This window comes from Rattus norvegicus, chromosome 9 (genome assembly GCF_036323735.1).
Source record: "Rattus norvegicus strain BN/NHsdMcwi chromosome 9, GRCr8, whole genome shotgun sequence".
Lineage (NCBI taxonomy): Eukaryota > Metazoa > Chordata > Mammalia > Rodentia > Muridae > Rattus > Rattus norvegicus.
Genome location: NC_086027.1, coordinates 57,263,215 through 57,285,227, shown reverse-complemented (window position 1 = coordinate 57,285,227; position 22,013 = coordinate 57,263,215). Strand labels below are relative to the sequence as shown.

Here is a 22,013-nt window from a genome sequence, read left to right as displayed (position 1 = left end):
AAGAAGAGACGAACCAAAAGCACGCTGCCACTCTACCTCCTGTGAAGGGCCAGTTCATTCCTCTGCCTCCCTGTGTCTTGGGGGGATGTTCCCTGGGGAAACCCCCCAGCCTCACCTAATCCTTCCTCACTCCTCCCTGACCCAGGAGGAGGAGCAACTGACTGCACTGCTGGGAATGAGGTTTTCTCCAGATCACATTCATGATGGCTTTGCTCTTCAGTCCAGTGAGACAGATGGGGCAATGGTCACAGGGAAAAGCCAAAGACACTTAGGGCTATTAATGGCTTCCTGACTTCTACCTCCAGAGGGCTACTTATGTGTTAGTGTGGAAGCATATAAAATAGGAAAAAAAGAAAGGAGATGCAGCTTACTGGTACAGTACATCAGAATGAGGTCCTAAATTCAATCCCCAGGATTACTAAAAAGATCAAACACACACACACACACACACACACACACACACACACACACACACAAATTATGAAATCTGGAGCTTCTCAAATTATTCAAAAGCATATATTGACAGGTGATAGTGTGTGTGTGTGAGTGAGTGAGTGTGTGTCTGTGTGTGTATGAGTGTGTGAGTGTGTGAGTGAGTGTGTATGAGTGTGTGTGAGTGTGTGAGTGTGTATGAGTGTGTGAGTGTGTATGAGTGTGTGTGAGTGTGTGTGAGTGTGTGTGTGAGTGTGTATGAGTGTGTGAGTGTCTGAGTGTGTGTGTGTGTGAGTGTGTGTGACTGTGTGTGTGTGTGTGATGCCAGATTTATTCAGCTGTTGGTTGTTTGGTAATAGATAGGTGGTCTCTGTACTTACAGACTATGTATTTGGTGGAAGGCTATAAACAATGAACAAATTGGTATTTAAAAATGGAAAATAAACATTTATTGACTGTTCTCTACATGCCAGGACCCACAACAAGCATTTTAGAGCTGATGGATCAGATCCTCACACGGCTAGATACTGCTAATCTCACTTCCAGGATGAAGATGTAGAGGCCCAGAGAACTGCAGTAACTTGCTGTCTATGAAGAAACGCCAGAGAGATCATGTAGTGAACAAGGAATAGATGTGCTCATGAAACAGATGCCCAAATGATGAAACAGGACAGCCAGGGCTGCCCGTGTCACATGGTACAGTACATCAGAATGAGGTCCTAAATTCAATCCCCAGGATTACTAAAAAGATCAAACACACACACACACACACACACACACACACACACACACACACACACACACACACACACACATATATATATATATATATATATATATATATATATATATATATATAACCAGATCATGGCTCATTTCCCCCATTTTATATCTCAGATTCTGCAGCATATTTCACTTGAAAACGGAATGCTGATAACGGAGAGATGGCTCAGTGGTTAAGAGGGTTTGCTGTTCTCTGGAGGATCCAAGGTAGTTTCCCAGAACCCACATCAGTCAGCTCACGACAACCTGTACCTCTAGCTCTAAGGGATTCAACACCTTCTCCTGGTATCTGCGCTCACAGGTACAGACACAGACATCCACATCTACACAACTGAAATTTTTTCAAATCTTTAAAAAAAACCAAAAGAAATATCACTGCTATAACAAGCCGCTGAAGGTCTTCCGAACACTTAGCCAGCTCTGTCATTTCCTTATCTAGTCTGCGTGTGTATTTATTTTCATTCTAACAATTCCTGTACCACTCTGGGGTGAGCCTGGAGGTTTAATCCTAAAAACAAGCAGAACACTCAAGAGGAAAGCAAGATAATGGCTGAGGGCGCATAAACGACTGTGTTATAATTAATTTCTAAACAGATGACATTTAAAACTTAAAAGAAAAAATCAAAAAAGGAGAAGCATCAGAGTGGTTGGTGTTGTGGCCCACTGGCTCCAAGGTAAGGAAGGCACACAAGAACCAGTCAAGAGGCAGCTAACTCCTGACAGTCTACAAACCCTGGGAGCTACTGAGCAGCCATTACCTAGTCCTGCTGACTTCCTTACTTCAGCCACCCTCAGGAGGAGATAATGATTCGACGTTTTACTAACAGCTATACTACATTTTTATTATCTAGATATCATGGAAGAGAGGGGACACGTCTCAAAATAACATCTGAGGTAAAGGTCTGCTCCCTCAGTGTATCAGGTAAAGACTCCTTTAAAAAGCTACTAATTTACCTGGGTGGTAATGGCACACCTTTAATTCTAGCATTTGGGAAGCAGAAGCAGATGGATCTCTGTGAGTCTGAGGCCAATCTGGTCTACAGAATGAGTTCCAGGACAGCTAGGGCTACACAGAGAAACCTTGTCCCAAACAAACAAACAAACAAACGAACAAGGCACCACCACCACCACCACCACAACAACAACAAGAAGTCAATTATATTTTAGGGCTAAGGTAAAGCCCAGCACAGTTGCCCAGTGTGTGTGAGGCCCTAGGTTCAATCTTGGCACCACAAAATTAATTAATAAATTCCTTAGATTTTATTTTTAATCACAGAATACATTTTGTTATGGAAAACCACCCTTGAAGAACCTTTTTTTCACATCAGATTGGCTTAAAGACCTGTGGGATCTAAACATAACAAATACTTTAGTACATTTCTAAACAATTTCCCAAAGGTAATAGTAAATTCATTTTTAACAACAATTTAGCCAGCCACGGTGATAAACGGGTTTTGAGGCCTGTTTGGGTGAGACAGTTAAGATTTTTCTCTCAACAGATGGGGGAGAGAAATGGGTGAGAGAGGGAATTGGGAAGGGGAATGGGCGAGCGGGCTCAGGATGGAGGTGTGCGGAGAGACAGGAGAGAGGGCCAGAGGACCAGGAGAATGGAGGGAGACTGGCAGCTAGGGCGGAGGGAGAGCATCTCTAAGACATGCCAGAGACCAGGGATGGGGGAGGCTCCCAGGATCCAACGGGAGTGACGTTAGCTGAGACTCCAAGCAGTGGGCATATGGAATCTGAAGTGGCCACTTCCTATACCCAGGCAGGCCCTCCAGTGGACGACAGATAAAGACACCAGCCAACCTAACCACGAAACTTTCCAATCCCAAATCTGTCCTGTCGAGAAGTGCAGGGACAAAGATGGAGCACAGACTGAGGGAACAGCCAACCAATACTGACCCAACTTTATACCCATGCACCGATCCCTGGCACTGTTAACGATACTCTCTTATGCTTGCAGACAGGAGCCTAGAATAACTGCCCTCTGAGAGGCTCCACTCGTCAGCTGACTCTAACTGACGCAGAGGGCCACAGTCGAACACTGAACAAAGCTCACACAGTCTTATGGAAGAGTTGAGGGAAGGATTGAGGGACTCCGAGGGGATAGGAACTCCATAGAAAGACCAACAGTATCAACTGACCTGGATTGTTAGGGTCTCTCAAAGACTGAAACACCAACCAAAGAGCATACACAGGCTGGACCTACCTCCTCTCCCACTGCCACACATATGTAGCAGATGTGCACCTCAGTTTTCAGGCAGGTCCCCCAACAACTGGAGCAGGTGCTGTACCTTAATCTACTGCCTGCCTGTGAATGCTGTTCCCCTAACTGGACTACCTTGTCCGGCCTCAGTGGGAGAAGATGCACCTAACCTGCAGAGAACTGATGTATCAGGGTTGGGGGGATACCCAGGGAGAGCCTCTACACTCTCAGAGAAGGGTAGGGAGAATGGGGGTACGGATTGAGTAAAGAGGGGACTACAATCAGAATGTAAAATGAATAAAAATATTAACAGAAAAGGGAAAGTAATTTCTTTCTCAAAAACCAAAACAAACTATATGCACGTATACATATATGTGCATACATGTACATATCTTACATAATATCATAAAGCAATCTGGAATGCAATGGCTAAAATTTTTTTAGAAAAGTAAACCGGCTTCTTCTCGTCTTCCGGACACAGTGTTTAAATTTTCCACTATTTTAGAATGCCTGTTTTATTATTCTCGACTGGCTTATAAAGAGTCAAGTAAAAAATACTTACAGTTACTTATCACTCCTCCCAGCGGATCGCCTTTAAAGTCAAATTCAATATCCATGTATTTGCCCTGTCAAAGAAAGACTCCGTAAGTTCATCTCAAACCCCCTGGTGCACTTTTGAAAAGCAGCAAGCTGACTCACTTTTAGTCCTTTGTCTCAATGGAATTAAGAAAGGTAACTTCAGGTAAACATGACTCGAAGCCACGTGCCTCCGAGAATAATTCACACTGACTACCTGAGACCTACAACCCATCGGGCTTCCGCTGATTTCAGAACAATTGTGGCCGACACACATGCACACTGACAGGCACTCACGCAAGGAGCAGGGTGGCTCCTTTCCATCACGTGATTTTTTTTTTTCTCCACTTCAGACCTTTCTCAAATCAAGACTGAAAACAAGTCTTGGCAGTGAAACTGATTGGAAAGATAAGTTATTTCATTTCCTAGGCAAATGTGTTTTCAGCCACACAAACTCCGGCAGTAAGAGAACCACGACAGTCCATATTCCCATCTATCCTAACCAACACACAATGATGTGCTGTCACAGGCTCAGGATCAAAGACTACTGATTCCTTTTGGTAGCCTTTGACCTACACCGTACAGCAATGTAGAGCCCAGGTTCACATCGCACTGTATGGAGAGTATCTTAAGACGGCTGGAGTGTAACATTGTGAAGTTTAAGGTCAGTCTCCAACGCACGGCTGAAGAGTAGCATGAACATCAGAGTAACCATGACAGCTGCTCTGTGTTTGAAAATGAGTATGCTTACTTAACTAGTAAAAGTTTTTTTGTTTTGTTTCATGTCCTACCTTAATCATAGACACTTTGTATATAATTTTCCCTAAGAGTTACATTACTTCTCAAATGTGATAGGAAGGGTGAAAAAAACATGACCACGTGGTACTTAGTCAACAATGCAATTTGTGACTTTTTTATTAGCTTACAGATGCTCCCTCACTGTCTTCCACTGTCATCTATCCTTTTCAAATCTTCACGTGCATTAGGCAGATGTCTCCAAATCATTTCTTCTAGGTTGAAAACGGCAGAGGAGAAACAAAGAAAAGAAAACAGACACCATATCTGTTGGGAAGGAGCTGGCATCCTGGTAAATAGGACATTGTGGTAGAGAGACAAGCTTGCCAGAGCTCATGGATACACATGGTTATACAAGGTGGGAAGACAAGGGAGGAGGAAGTGAGTTCACAGTTAATGCAAAGTGTCTGAAGTTAGGTGGACAGGAGTTACGGAACAGAAGGAGCAGGCACAAAGACCAGCTCCTGTTAGGACAGAGAGGAAGGGTTTCAGCCTGGAGAACAAACTCAGAGCACTGTGACCTTCTGACATTCTCCTGATTTGAGCCATTATGCCTGAAGTTTCCTAAACAAGGAGGCATGATCAGATTTGCCACTTGACAAGATCACCTGATTAGTGTGCATTGGACTAGAAAGGAGTAGGACCAGATGCAATGGTGTCAAGGGACCAGGGTATCAGGTGGCCGTACTGATTAGGGGAGAAATGTTGACAGCTTCCAGTAGGAGCAGCAAAAGAGGAGCACAAATGGAGAGCTAACCAGAGCCACAGGGACAGGCTGTGGCTTGACAGAGAGGCCCTCCAGAAGAGCTGGGACACAGGCAACACAGGGGCAAAGGAGCGAGAGATGAGGAAAGTAAACTCTACAAGAGGTGGGCTAGGGATTGACTCCCAAGAAGGAGCTAACTTCCACAGAAGTCCCTGGGCACAGGAGGCTAAGGAATCCAGAGAGCAGGTGGAGGGGTTTAGTGAGACCAGAGTTAGAAATCTTCCAAGGTGTGAGTGTGAACTATTCCCCACGGCTTGATGTTTCAACATTAGGTCCCAGCTAGTGGTGCTCTTTGGGAAGGTTGTAGAACATTTTGGACATGGGGAACAAATAAAGACAGATGGCATAGTGTCAGGGATCATCATGGGTGCTTCTCCTTAAACCATGAGCCAAAATAAATCCTTCCTAAGTTGGCTTTGTAAGGTATTTGGACGCCATGAGAAAAACAAAACCAAAACCAAAAACTTCACTGCGGGTGTATGCAGGGACACACACACAGACGAGGCACTAGCTCTAGGATTAATTCAGATCGAGGGCCTGATGACTTCCCAGAAGAAGCTGCCAGACAGTAAACAGTAAGAGTAGAAACATGACAGAGAGGAGAACAGGAAGACAACCACCAGGGAACTGCTGGACAGCTGTGAGAATTTCCTCAAAGAAAGAATGGCCCTAAGGCAGCCACGCCCTCATAGCTCATCTAAAGCTGGGTCCTGGCGATGTCACTAGTCTACTAGGAAATGACTTGTAGCTTTCTGTAACTTAAAAACAATGTATAAGGACTCTAAACTTGACTCTTAGCACACTCCAGTTGGAATCTTAGTCCATGGTCTTAAAACCCCTTCCACATACTCTTAGGTCCAGAAACAAACTATGGTAAATTTAGGCCCCGGCTTCCTCATGGTTCCCAGCCAATCTTTCCTGTTCTCCAGAGGACTTTTGAGACCCTTTAACATTGTCTTCTACCCTAGCATCTTTCTGAAAAACTTACAAGTGTATGCACTGGGTCATCACTATTTTTAGGTATGGCCAACTTCCCTAATCGGTCTACATAAGCTTCTTAAAGAGAAGCATTCACTGGTTGAGTGTTTTCTGAGTGTCTATGGCGGTACCATGCACTCTTCTAACTATAAGAGTTTAAAAGGTACACAAGGAAGTCAGAATACCTGTTCCCATGATGCCTCTAAGACTCTCAAGTCAAGGATGACAAAATGAGGTAATCTGATACAGGAATGCTAAAGAGTAATAAATACCTTAAATAAAATAAAATCAAGATGAAGTCAGAGTATATGAAAGGTTTTACCAAGGTATCATTTGAAGGGAGACACAAATAATTCAACATACCACCCAGCATGTGCAGGTCTATAGTGGACTCCACATACAGAAGAAGACGACTGCAAAGGCTTGGGGTTGAAAAGCACTTGGGATGCCAGAGGGCCACAAAGGTGTGTGAAGCTGAGGCAGACTGAGGGGGACTAAGAAGCAGAGGCAGTGTTTCAGCCAGACAAGCCCTGGAAGCTGCCGAAAGAGTTTGCACTGTAAAAGCAAAGGGGCACCACAGAGGCTTGCTGGAACCTGTCTGCAAAGATCACTCCAGCTACCAGAGAGAAAGGCCACGGGCTATACAGGAGGTGTAAGGAAACCTATACTTATAGTAAAATGCAGAAACAAATCCATACAATTTATTTATTTTTTTCCTGGTTCTTCCAGACAGGGTTTCTCTGTAGCTTTGGCTGTCCTGGAACTCACTACGCAGACCAGGCTGGCCTCAAACTCAGAGATCCACCTGTCTCTGTCTCCCAACTGCTGGGATTAAAAGTGTGCACCTCTACTGGGCTAAAGTTCTTATTGAACAGTAGGTAGCACATGCCTTTATTACTACTACTCGAGAGGCACAGGTAGGAATATCTCTGTGAGTTGAGACAGAGTTCCAGAACAGCCAGGGCTACATAGGGAAACCCTGTCTCAAAATACACAAATCTTAACGACTGAGAGGTTGGACAAAACCACTTTTTAACAGTGTAAGTACTACTATCCTCTTCCCGTCAGTGCTTATCTGGCTTACAGTCTGCACGCAGTAGACGTTTCCCGTACTGCTTAAGCTATGACGCTAATAAAGCCCTAAAACACTGAGTCTCTTTCTTAAAAGAAAAAAAAAAGGTTACAGAAGTCAAACTAAAAGTACTGGGGCATATGGGAGATACTGGGGTATGTCTTTGAATGCATTGGTTACAAGTGTCAGTATGACCAATGTGTCTTAACTACAGAAGAACAGGCTCTGTCAGATTTCTTAGTAAAGTGATCAACAAATCCATTCTAGGTTAACCAACTGGAACGTAGTCAAGGATACTGTCCAATACCAATACAATAGCACAGTCACACACAAAATAGCATGGAGCCCAGTTATAAAATTATAACACGCATTTGGGTGTGTTATTAATCAAGTCATAGACCACAAAGCAGAGAAATTACTAGAAGCTAGGCGTGAAATGATTTAGCCTCTAATCAAGTGTTAATCTCAAATCCTAATACTCATGTTATAAGAGGATTTCTCTAAAGCTATTTAATAAGATAAATCACCTACCAAGCCATTCACTAAATCTTAAATTGCACTATAATGACCTTTTTAGTAATATAGTTTTCTGCCTTTGTACCACCATGGTCACATATATTTGTAAATATCTTTAAATTAAATTTTTATCACATAAAGAAGCCCGATCAATGGAATTACTTCACTTCAAATTCTATTTATGTAACAAGATTATCCATGTTACCAAACAAGAAAACACCCAGATCAAACTGGCTGTAAGAGCTTTACGGGCTGATCCGATGGGAAAATTCACAGCCTTAGGTTTAAGAACTTATTTAGCTTCCTATTTTCCACAGAGACCATTTCTTTCTTTAAGCTTTGGACAACCTGTGTAAGAAGGCCAAGAGGGAGCTGAGGTGGGGGCATGGAGAATCTCTGGTAGGCAAGCATCAGAAATTACCAGTGTTATGAGTAATGGGTAAGAAGACTGCTCAAGTAAATGATCTTTTAATACAAAAATTTGGTTAAACCACAAAAGAAGAAAAAAATCTCAACGTCCCTTCATGGAGTCAGACCAAATTAAACAGATTTATAGTCCCACCTACTCAGGATGCTGAGGCAATAGAGTTCAAGGCCTACCTGAGCTATAGTAAGTTCAAGGCCGGCCTGAGGGACTTAACAAAACCCTGTAACCTAAAGAAGCAGAGAGAAGAAAAAGTGGGGTACTACAAGGTATAACTTAGCAGGCACAAAGTCTCCAGAACTGCAAAAGGCAAAAACACGGGTAGTGTTTGTATCTTCGTGAAGATCAGGGGTCTGATGTGAGCTGGAGAGGACCAAGCTCGCCAGCATGCTGGACTGTAACAGGAGTGGAGGGCGAACAGCAGCAAGGCCCAGACTCAGTCACGACAAGACACTCACTAGTTTCAGTGTGTAGTACTCAGTTCCCCTAGACCCTTGCACTAAGTGATTTTACTGCCAACAGGTTTTAAAACGCACCCCATCTTCTAAATACCAAACGCTAGCTGAGTAGGAAATGATTATAAAGAGCCTTCTTTAAACTCCTGTAATTTTTTGATTGAAGAAACATAATAAAAATACCTTGCCACTCCCCCCCCCCAAAAAAAAAAAACTGAAAAGAAAAAAAAAACTCAGAAAACAGAACAACAACAACGACGATGACAAGAAACCCAAAGAACTCTTACAGAACCTACAGTAAGTGGTCTCGACTGGGGGTGGATGCTGTCTGCCTTTGAAGATGTGTGTATTAAGAAATATTAAACATCTGCTTGTTTAAACACACATGGACTAAATATTAGTGTTAGCACTTACGCTTATACAAATACTTACGAATCTGGATGAATTGTCATTCCTTACAGTCTTGGCATTTCCAAAAGCTAGTGAGAAAGAAACAGATGCATCATTAAAGCTGATAGAGAGAGAGAGAAAAAAAGATTACTGAGCAGAAACATAAAGCAACTGTCGTTCTGAACAGGAATAACTCTGGCAAGCACAGCTCGCAGCAATGCCATTTCTACGCATAATTCCCATGCAAATATAGCTTCCAGAAATTTTAATAAGTTTCTTAAACTTCCCTCCAGTGGTTAGAAATACACAGAAAAAAAGAGCAAGTGACAGTCTTGAATCTTGGCCTTGTTTCAAGTATTACTCTAAATTTAATCTTCCCCGGTTGACACTGTTTAACTCCTTCAGACGGGAATCTAGCGGGCAGCAGACAGGTGCCTTGATCTCTGCCAAAACTACCAGTAGAGTTATTTCAGAAATCATTTTCTATTATTATGGGTTTGATGCACGTGGGTGGGGAATATGGATTGCAGGAGGCATGTGAAACTAAAACTTCAATTTTGAAATAAGGCTATTTATGTAAATGTAATTATATAACTACAGTACAGTAAGAACTATACTGAGAGTCGGAAAATGAGTCATTTAAAATAAGATAAAAACGACTCATGTTTTGGTAGCTTAGGCCCAACAGGCAGACCTATATGAAACTTTCTAGAACATAAAGGGAACTTAAGTGACCCAAAATGTAAAGCCCAAGTTTGTTTTGATCTTAGTTGCTTCAAGAAGACCAATCTGCCCTGGGACTCCTTTTGAAATGAGGGCCTGTGAGAATTCCAGGGGGTTCTGCCCCGGGCACAGAATGGTCGGTCCTGTTTAACACGGGTGATGGCATAGTTGTGAGGCAAATGGATTGTTTCACCAAGCCTGTGCACACTCACTCACAAGCCAACCTAGAGTGATGGAAACAGAGTGGTGTGGATGCAAGCCACATATGTAGAGAGGATGCCCCAAACCCTGAAGGGAACCCAGTCACGTAAGGCTCTTGTGTTACGGTACTCCATCCCGGTACACCCTGGAAGACACGGAACTCTGCATTTCCACCAAGCCCCCCTCCAACCCAAGCTGTTTGGAGACTAGGAGCCTCAATTGAGACTAGCAGCACCATTCCCGAACATGTGGTTAAATGAAATGAACCTTTTGAATAAGACGCTAGAAATTGCATTTCAGAAGCCTCCATGGCTTTGTCAAGTTAAATGCGAGTGAGGATTGGGGTGACAAGGAAGTGTCACAGAGCGCAAGACCTTCTTGAGAGGACACCTAGTCCTGAAAGAAGCCCCCGGAGAGGAGGAGGTATTCTTAGGGAACACCCAACTTTGACCATTTAGCAGCCAAACCCAATGTGTGATGTTTCTTGTTAAATCAGTGATTTATGTCGTTTAAAAACCATTTGTTTGTATTATTTACTGGAAGTAGGTATGTGGAAGTCAAGAGGAGAACTTAAAAGAGTTGGTTCTCTCTCTCCTACCACATGGGTGCTGGGGACTGAACTCAGGAAATGAGGCTTGGTGGCAAGTACTTTTACCCACTGAGCCATCTCACTGGTCCCATATCAACCTTTTAAATTAAAAACACGCAACTGTCTGGGTGCAGTGGTGCGAGTATTTAATCCCTACACCTGAAGGCAGATCTCTGTGAGCTGAAGGCCAGCCTGCTCAACATTGTAAGTTCTAGGCTAGCCAGTCCTTATTTCAACCAACATCACATAGTTGGTTCAAGATGGGTTAAGACAGAATTTACAAAGTCAACAGAGAAGGTTCCTTATATTAAAGATGTTTGAGCTAAGTACAGTTTGATGAGCCCAAACTCTTACTTCAAAAGAAGACAGGCTGAGAGAGAAGCACTAGAAACACTCACCAAAGAAAATATGCTGAGGAAGAGGGGATCCCCACAAATCCACTGCCGATCAAATGTCAGCCATAAACGCAACCTTGATGACAGTAGACACTCAACCTGGTCCCCATTAAACTGTGACATTTCCCATGCCTTTGTGGGCTAATCCTTTATGCCAGGTTTGAAATGTAGGCCTGCCAAGTCAACTAATTAGTACAGAACCAAAGCCCAGCTCAAGATGCTGACACATAAAGATCAATGTACTGTGGCTTGACAGTCAGGGGGAAGTGAAAGACTGATCCAGAACTCCGTTCAGAGCCCATCTGCAAGCCATAAACTACGTTTTCCTCAAACAAGTCTGAGCTGCATATTACCGAGCACAACCCTAAACACTCAAGTCTTTTACTCTGAGTCTAGAAATCTGAAACAAGTGCTCCATTATAGAACTCCCGACACACATTCCATAGTTGTTGGGTTTTTTTTTTAATAAAGTTCGTTGTTCTAAACGTTCATTTACAGTAGCAGTTCCAGTTAAAAAGCAAAGCATTCCCATAAAAGATAACACACACCCACAGTGGACATTTCTCCCATTTCCTGCACTGCGGCCTCGGTTCAGATACCACCAAATAATAAGATCCTAGTCAAAAATGCAAGCTGCAACATTCCGGCTACGCTGTTTCTTGCGACCACAGCATTCCTAAAATGAGCATGGGCAGAGACAGCTCATGCAGAGCACTGAACCTGGAAGCAAAGGCGGGGAGCGACAAGGCCAAGTCTCAGAGATGCCGCTTCTTACAGACGCCATCGGCTAAGGTGCTAAATGGAGAAGAGCTCAAAATGTAACAGCCTATCAGTCTCCCTGCCTCTCCCACGCTGCCCGTCAGCACCTCAGTTGGGCAGGGTGTGTTCTCTGAAGCACAAAGTCACAGTAAATGCTCAGAGTGCAAGAAGAGTTCCCAGAGGGAAGGACCGGCCAGAGTAGACAAGGCAACAGAGAGGGATCGTGACCCTCCATGTCAAGAGTTGCCTACCAACCCCAAGGCAGCTCTGCTTTCGTCCGCCTTCAGCCTTGTCCTTCTGTGCTCAGTCGGAGCAATAAATGGGGTGAGTCAAACTATTCCTCCAGCCCAGATCTAAAAGTGTGCATTTGACTCCCCGGGGAACAGCTGCCAACGTCTGGAGATAATTTTTAACCTAACAGGTACAAGGATGTAGCAAGAGAGGCCATAATGCCTAGGATAGGCCTCACACTCATAACAAAGATAGGCCCAGCACAGCAGCTTCTAGGCTAGGAAATCCAATTGGTGTTCCAACTGTGTTAGTCACAATACCAACATGCTTATACTATAAAGCAAATTTAACAGCCTCCCTCCAATAAGGAAAAGCTGGAATTTCATGATGTAAAGAAAAGATTTGGGGTTCAGCGGTTAAGAGCACTGGCTGCTCTTCCAGAGGTCCTGAGTTCAATTCCCAGCAACCACATGGTGGCTCACAACCATCTGTAATGGGATCCAATGCCCTCTTCTGGTACATCTGATGACAGCTACAGTGTATTCATATAAATAGAAAAATAATAAATTAAAAAAAAAGATTTGCTCTTTTTTTATTTTGTGTGTGTGTGTAAAACACATGCAGGTAAGCACTGGGGGGGGGGGGGGCGTGCGCACACACACAAAAACCACATCTGTGCCTGGTGTCTCCTACAGTCAGAAGTAACTCTGGAACCAGAGTTACCGACAGTTGTAAGGGGCCATGTATATGCTAGGAACCAAACCCAGATCCTCTGCAAGAACAGCAAGTATTCTTATCACGGAGCCATTCTCCAGGATCCTAATTTCATGTTTAATGTGAGCATGATTCATACCAAAGGTAAATGTCATTCTCCATCTCGTAAAAGGATTCATCTCATCCTTGATGATGTTAAAGGGCTAACCCTCAATGGGACAGAGTCCAGAGGTGAGCCTTTGCGAGGGACTTACTATGAGTTTAGGGCATGGAGCATGGAGTGTGGAGAAGGGACACCAGGAAGCACACTTCTGTTTCTGTGTTCCCCAAGAAACACAGAAAGAAGAGCTCACATGAACAGCAAGGTGGGAGTTACCGCTAAGACGAGAGAGGCCTCCGAATGAAACCTACCTTAGCAGGATTTTGTTCTTACATTTCTACCCTCTAAGAATATGAGCTAGTTACCAGAGAGCTAACAACAGAACTTAGGAGAATAGATAGCATTTGGGCTTTCTTTAGTCCTTGATTTCCATGACAACAGACACAAGCAGCCACAGGCATTACCATGAATGATAGAACACCACTGCACCACCAACTGCAAAAAACAGTCAATTTCTTAAAAGCACATCAAAGTAAGTTAAATAAAAATTGAATGGCAAAGAAAGATATTTTTAAATGGGAAAGTTCCTTCTCCAAGAGTAAACTATTCTCTTTTAAGTACTTGAAACAAAGCCTCTCAGGGGATGAGGCTTAATCCCTCAATAGGCTTTGGCCTGAACTGTGTCCTCTTCCCACCCTGAACACTGGGCAGTTGAAGTGAACTGACTCACAAGGTCCAAACATGAAATTCTCACCTTCCAGGACAGGGGTGGACTGGAGAAGCTGTTCCTTGACCTGATTAACTTCTGCTCCTTTTCCACACACTGCAGCGACATAGGACATCACAAGCTTGCTGGCCTCTGTGGAGGAAAAGAGCCATGTTACTCAATTATAAAGAATCTTTGAATCATACTTGGAGAGAGGATTCACTAGCTGCATTTCCAAACATCTTTATTGTTGGGTAGACATGTTTTGGAAACGTTTTCAGCTATGCATTTTAAGCTGACATATCAACAATTCGGTTAGAATACGGCTTGCACTTGAAGCTCATTTCTGAGCTGTTAAAAACTAAAGCTAAGTTACACGGTCAACAAAAATCTCAGGAGAGTCGAATTCAGAGCAATCAAGCACATACAACTATGTTCTGCTCATGATTCAAGCCAAAAATAACGTGGGCATCTGTACATCTTTGCCAAATGTAGTCCTGAAGTTTAAAAGAACTGTTTTCCTTCAAAATAGTTTCTGAGTCAAATCAATGTGTTTTGATCAGGTCAGGCTGATTACTGTTCAGTTCCAAAAGTGAGCAGCTAATAGGGATTTACAATCCTCGGGCACAGTCATTTTTGTACATTTTATAAGTAACCCTGAAAGTCAAGCTGATGAAGAACCCACTACACAGAGATAATTCTTAGCTAGGGTGGGGAGAGGGACAAGTTCCGTTTCTGTTTGTTTTATTCTTCTTGCCAGTCAATGACTCTTGAAACATGTTCTACCCAGAACCAACCCCTTTAACCCTTGATTCCAAGGGATAGCCTATGGGCATGTGTTCAAAGAGAAGGTGATTCAAGGCCAAAGAACGTGGATCCTTAGTGAGGAAAATACACACAGCGAAGCAAGTGTCCCTATCAAAGAGCTTCTTAGAGCCCTTATTGTGCTCCTGCATGTTGCAGAACTCCAACAGGACTCTAGAATGCTTTCCTTCAGGTTTATTTGCCATGGAGTCTGCCCATGGGTCTAGCTCCAATAATCCATTGTCAACATCTGGGAAATGTTCAACTAAGAGTCAGCAGAACAAAATGCACTGGTCTAGATAGTTAGGGTATGCAAATCTAGCATTGTTTCCAATCTTTATTTGGTGCTACTATCTATGGGCAGGAAACCCTTCTCAGGTATCTGATGATGCACCTGCAAATGGATCAACTATGGCTACCCTGGCATGGCTGTTTCTCATGAGAAGCTTCATAGATAGATTAGAGTACCATCTCCTCAAGGCAAACAATGGATGAACAAGCTGAACAGTATGTGAACGTGCATGTGGACACCTGAACAATATAAAGAGTCAACTCACAGGAAGTGAGAAACTCCAAGGATCTACGTAGGTCATAAGGCTCTGGTGTCCTTTGGGAGGACTAGCATGTATGGAATGAAGAAAGAAACAAACTGGGGGAGTCTTAAGAACTTTAGTTAGAGGGTGAGTTAAATCTCAATTCAAGGAGTACAGTTAAATCTCGATCTAGTTTCCTTTCTGGGTAATCTAAATGGAGCCATACTTCTCTAGTAGTCTATGATGATCCACTGTTGCTACCTCCCTTTAACAACCATAAAAGTTCAGTGACCTTTTTATCTTTGCAAGATCACATGAAATAGCCTTTATTCAAAGTCCCTGTGTGGTTTAAATAGGAATGGCCCCACAGACTCCTGTGTTTGAATGCTTGGCCCACAGGTACTAGCACTATTGGGAACTAGGGCTTTGTTGGAGGAAGTGTGTCACTATGGGGACAGTCTTTGGGGACTCTTATGCTCAAGATCTGCCCACTGTGGTCCACAGTCTCCTTCTGCTGCCTGAGGATCAAGATAAAAACATTTTGGCTCCTCCAGTACTCTATCTGTCTGCATGCTTTCCCACCATGTTTCCCACTGTGATGATAATGGACTGAAACCTCTGAAACTGTAAGCCAGCCCCAATTAAATGTTTTCCTTTATAAGAGTTGCTGTGGTCACGGTGTCTCTTCACAACCTAGCTAAGCCAGTCCCCAAGCACACCCCACTATTCTCAGGGATTTGCTGTATAATTGCTGTATTTCCCTTGAGTCTTTGGTGGCCAAGTGTGCCTCTGCCCTTGATCTGAACTGACATTCCTCTCTCTAGATCTGATGGATGCTGACATCCTGTCTGCTGGGCACTGCCCAGGATCTCTAGAAATGGTGTCTACATCTACAGTCATTGTCACACTTCCTGGCCCTTCCTCATTTTCTGCCTCCAGAGTACCATTCTCTGCTCCACTGCACACTAATACACTCATATATACTAGGGATTGTCTCCTTTTTTTGAAAGAAAAAAAAAAGCTAGAAAACTGAATCTATTTATAGCAAAAAATTCTCTTAAACAAAATATGCTTTAAATAAAATAAAAGGGTAAGTTTTCTGTTAGTTAATCTAAAATAAAACACACACACATACACACACACGCACACACATGCACACACATGCACATGCACACACATACACACGCACACACATGCACACGCACACACGCACACACATACACACACACACACACACACACACACACACACACACACACACACACACAACAGGCTAGGTTTTTTATTCTGGTAACTGGAGCTTTCTTCAGTTAAGCTTCAAACTTGAGACTCAACCACAATGGCCCCTCTGGAAACCCTGTTTTGGTCCAGATGAATCTGGGGAAGAAGGGAAGGTGATCGAACAAGAAAGAGCCCACTGGTGACAGTAGACCTGATGTGGCCTCTCGGAGCCCGTGGATGGCCCAGAAAGAGGCAGGATTGTGTCTGGAAGCAGATCGTGTGGAATATCCACTGGGTTTACATCACCTATTACAACACACGTAAACCTACAGAACCTACTGACCGGTAAAGCTGGTCTAATTCAATGGAGGTAGGCACTTTTACTACCTTTAAAATATACTTAAACAATCCAAATAGTTTTTAAGTATATTTCAAGGACATAACTCGTTTTAACGATTTATTTCTAAAAGTATCTATGCTTGCATTCTTAGTTTCCTTAAGGAATTCTATCACACAACTCATTTTAATAATTCATTTCTAGAGACAGGAATTAAAAATAAATTACTTTCCAGGAGAATAGGGAGAAGGGTTGGTGGGTAAAAATGCTTGCTGCTCAGGCCCAACAACCTTGGTTGAGATCCTTGTAGCCCATGCAGAAGTCACAAGGTGGAGGGTAAGGGGCAACCCCTGGAGTTGTCATCTGACCACCATAACATGCCCTCACACACAAATACATGCACATTTTTTTTTTCAAATAAAGCCAGGCTGTCTAACAGAAATAACTCCCACATTTTTTTCACTGACATACTATCTGATCTTTAACACAAGTAACTCACAAGACAGCTGCTACTTTTAAAATCACCATTAAATGTAGAGACAAGCCTCATGGCCATGCTGTTTTCACGCCTCGTCATGCTGGGACAGGAGAGTACACTGATCACACGAGGCCTTCAGCCTCCTTTCCCTTAAGCTCTAAAGTTTGGATAAATCTGAATCTGTTTTCGAATCTTTATGTATTTATAAAAACTAAATCTTCATGTAATGACCCCTATAAAGGAAACATACAGTGCTAAAGATAGGGAAGAGTTAGACATCATCCTCCTTCAAAACCAAGTTTTTTAATTACTGACTGGTAAGTCTACAAATAGAGTCTTAAACTTGGCAAAATGTCACCAGACAGCTTAGAATCAATGAAGACTGCATCATGTAATCTAACCCAGTCATATTCCAATTTATGTCTACATGGAACTTGAAGTTCTGTCAGCAGCTAGACAAAATATGATTTTCAAGGCCAAAATCTCTTCTCATAGAACACAGTAAAGCATTTAAGGTTTCACACATATTCTGTACTACCAGACCAGTAACCTATAATAAGATACTTCTAGCTCAGGCTATCTATGCCATAATCCCTACAAGGAAAAGAGCTTATAGATAACTCATTCTGGAGACTTTCAAGGATTATAAGGGTAAAAATAACTAACTTGTCTGTATTCTTTGGCACTTGGCCTTGGGTTTGAATAATGTTATTATACGTGTCCCCTAACCAAAAATTGAAGTGAATTCACATACAATAATTTTTATTGAGAGAACATTTCATATTGGTGGTAGGTGAGTGAAAAAGGAAAAACAAAACGGACGTGTGATCCTGATCATGGGGTTCCCTAAGGCATAAGGCCTCTGCATGGTCACCAAGTGGGCTCTGCTTGGGTTCAGTCTCTCTCAGGACTGGGCAGATGGAGCTGTTAGTATGAGCAAATGCATTTTAATCTTTGGGTCACAAGCTTTAGTAGATTGGTGTAAGAGTTAGTAGACATCTGCAAGAGTTGCATTCACAGATGCATGAAATGGCATGCATGTCACATAAGGTCAGATAAGTCTCTCTCTCTCTCTCTCTCTCTCTCTCTCTCTCTCTCTCTCTCTCTCTCTCTCTCATGCACGCACGCATACACACACACAGTGGGGGCAAGGGTTCTGATTTATTTATCTACTGCTCTGTCCTCTTGATTAAAACATCAAAGTTGTTCTAGGGACCCAGCTGTTTGTTACACAGGTCTGGTGTTTGAGCGACATTAAGAGTAAGAATGACTGCCAGGTGGTGGTGGTGCACACCTTTAACTCCAGCACTCAGGAGACTGAGGCAGGTGGATGTCTGAGCTCAAGACCAGCCTTCCAGTACAACCAGGGCTAAATAGTGAGATCCTGTCTCAAAAAAAAAAAAAGAACAAACAAAAGTAAGAACACTTATAATAATGAAGCCATATTTGTGTTCAATGAAACAATCCTTCTGCTACTGAGAAGGACATCTCCTTTAGAGTCCTCAGGGCTTCGCAACCCAGCTACAGAATATCCAAACCAATCAGACAGGCAACCAGGAGCTACATCAATGAAAACAAAAGATAAGAATTTTTTGGTAAGAAATATAGGCATGGGGCCAGCAAAAGAGCTTAATGAATAAAGGTGCCTGCAGCCAAGCCAGGCAGCCAGTTTGATACTTGTGACACACATGGTGGAAGAAGACTCAATTCCCACTGGTTATTATTCTCTGAACTCTACACATATGACATGGCACATATCACACACACACACACACACACACACACACACACACAGAGAGAGAGAGATAGAAAAAGAGAGCTGGAGACTTTACTACAAGAGGAGAGTGCCTTGTAACATTTTCACTGAAATAAAATCATACGTAATCTACCTCTTGGGAGAGCCGCAGACTCTATGGTGAGTCATATAAAATACATGTGTCAGGAAGAAGCAGAATAGCATGGTGCATCTTAGCCCTGAGCCTGCTTAGTTTTTCTGCCCCAGCATGGTGTTTTCAATGCTTAAGTCAGATCCTCATGGCTGCAGTCAGAGAACTACCGCACACATAAACTGGACCCAGGTCATTTGGGGTCTTGATGAGCAAGGTAGGCTCCAAACTCTACAAGCAGACAGCTGGTGAGCTCCTATAAACTGATGTGCAGAATGTGACCATGTCCTAGGAGGCATGCGGATCTGACGGTTCCCTCATGTGCTGCCTCCTGAAGCTTGAAGAGTTTGTGCTCCCGCTCCAGAAGCTTGAATAGTTTGCCACGAAGGATCTGAATTCATAGGAGTGAACTCCACGTTCACTGCCTTGAAATAGCTGGGCACTTTTAAAAGGCATGATGAATTTTTTATTTAGCACAGCAGTGATGAATTAAAGAGCACTCCCAAAGCACTCAAAGAGTTCATGCCTCTCCCTAAAAGCCCATATTATATAACCCAGTAGCATAAGAGCATCTCCAGTGTTTATGACTAATAACATCATCTGCCAAGGGGTTTTTATGGCCCAGTTAAATTAATTACTTCATATAAAATAAGCCCTCTGACACTGCATGGCAGTTCTGTCTGAAGTACTAAGTATAGATTCTAAATAAAAACACTCTTTGTAATGTACATTTTAGACTCTTTGTAAGCGACGATTCTATTCCGTCTCATGCACCTACTAACGAAAGTTGAATGGCTGCATGTGTGCAGAACTGAAATCATTAAAGTCGTGAGTGCGATGATGTACAATCTCAAGTGTGGTCTGGCTTCTCTCCTCCCTCAGAGTCAAGATTAAAACCCCTTCCCAAACTCCTCTTAATACAATCCCTATATTCAACCTCAATCATTTCATTTTCTCATAAATAATTCCATGAAACAGAGACTTTTAATGCACACAAATCCTGGGCTTTATTGAATTTTAGAGTCTAGTAACAACTTAACATCCTAATCAAACTGGAGGCAACTTTCCTATGATCAATTTTAAAAATAAACAAACACGGAAAAAGATACAATGACCACCAAAACCTGAGTCTCCACAGGGACTAGATGTCAGGATATGCCGTTAAGATCTGTGAGAAAGGGGCTTAGAAGTTAGCACCAACCAAGAGTGCGGCTGAGTGGGTACGAACAGCAGCTGTTCTGCAGTATAGCAACACCTCTCTCCACACCACAGGGTTGGTAATAATGGTCAGCTAAGGCACACCACCTCAGAAACAGACCAGATGTTTCCAGTAACCTCGGGATAATGTAAAAGACCATCCAAGGACCTAGTCCTGCGGAAACAGCCGGCCTACTACCAGTGGACTGGAGGCTTCCAAGAGGTGTAGTTATGACAGTCGTTTTGAATATGGGCACTCATGTGAACTTTTGGACTCTGTATGTCTCTACATCTCCTTTGTTTTAGTGCTATCAGTCAGCATGGCCTCTGACTCTGAACTGAGGCTGAGAACCCTCCAGCTTCGGGCTGATCGGCACCTACGCTGTGTGCTGCAAATATGACAGTCCTGCAAAGCCACCCTCGGTTTCCAGACACTGAGGAAGGAATCCATCCAGGAGAGCAGAAATGGAAGAAAGAACCACAGGTGACAGTATGGCGGCTACTAAGTAGAAACCCACACACAACAAAGCAAGAGTCCCCTGCATCCATGGAGTGAGGTGGGTTTTCTGCTTTTTTTTTTCTTCTCAGAAAGTGTGAACGCCAATCTTCTGAATGAGGCAGCACCATCCACCTCTGCTGTGTCTTAAAAAAAAGTCACAATCCTACCAAGAGATGGAACCTGGCTTCGGGAACGAGTGGCAGTGTTCAGCAGTTCTGAGAAGGGTGCCCTACACTGCTGGAACTAATTAGGAGACCGATGACTTCTTAGACATATGCTCAAAGGTGACCACAGCCCATTTCCAAATGACTCACTTAAGAACGCAGGGATACAGGCGGAATACCCTTTTAAAAAGGGCTTTAGTCACAAAGAGGATCGAATAAAGAATTCCTTCCAAGAGAAAACAGAAAGCAAGCTCTGAGAAGTGAACTGGTGGACTGCCGGACGTAATGAGAAAAGACAAGATGAGAGAGAGGCAGAGAAAGTACAGACACCTGCTATAAGGGCTGCCTCCCCACCAGATAAAGACATCAAGCAGCTAAGCCAGCATGTCAAACGAAAGCATCCTATGCCTTTAAAGCTAAAGAAATAAATAAGCAAATGCATCAATATTAAAACTCTGTGTTGTTCGACACCACTTACACTGGCCATCCTGAAGAGTCAGGATAGTGTGGGGGCTTCGAGGAAGTAATTTCATTTCTTATGAAAGAATAAGAAGAGACAAGTAAAGAGTAAGCCATCCCCACGGCGACTCTTCATGTTAAAGTTCCCATCATCTAAACAGTCAAAAAAACAATGTCTATAAAAGAGACTGGGGTAGACGAAGGGGACAAGAGACTCCTTAGAATGGCTATGAATATCACTCCCGGGAAATCACAGCTGGGTGTCTTGGACTAGAAGCTCTGTGTGAACAAAAAGAAAGGAAGAACAACCTCATGTTACATATTTTCTAGAGACAGACTGATGGAAATAGACATGGACCTGAATGTAAGGTACAGGAGAAGATGGTATTAAAAATACTGACAGGTTGGGCTGGAGAGATGGCTCAGTGATTAAGAGCTCTTCCAGAGGTCCTGAGTTCAATTCCCAGCAAGCACATGGTGGTTCCCAACTATCTGTAATGGGATCTGATGCCCCCTTCTGGTGTGTCTGAAGAGAGCGACAGTGCACACAAATGCATTAAATAAATAAAAAAAGATAGATAGATAGATAGATAGATAGATAGATAGATAGATAGATAGATAGAG

The 22,013-nt window shown here is 43.0% G+C and overlaps 1 protein-coding gene across 9 annotated transcripts in view; it reads right to left on the bottom strand.

Annotated features, from left to right (window-relative positions):
- Window positions 1-22,013, bottom strand: part of Myo1b (myosin Ib) — a 162,277-nt gene that overhangs the window by 59,108 nt on the left and 81,156 nt on the right. For all 9 annotated transcript variants that reach the window (XM_039082950.2, XM_063266575.1, XM_063266578.1 and 6 more), the window contains exons 5-7: window positions 13,860-13,964; window positions 9,436-9,482; window positions 3,984-4,047 (exon numbers count right to left, since the gene is read on the bottom strand). In XM_039082950.2, coding sequence (XP_038938878.1) covers window positions 3,984-4,047; window positions 9,436-9,482; window positions 13,860-13,964 — 216 coding nt within the window. The remainder of the gene's footprint in view (window positions 1-3,983; window positions 4,048-9,435; window positions 9,483-13,859; window positions 13,965-22,013) is intronic.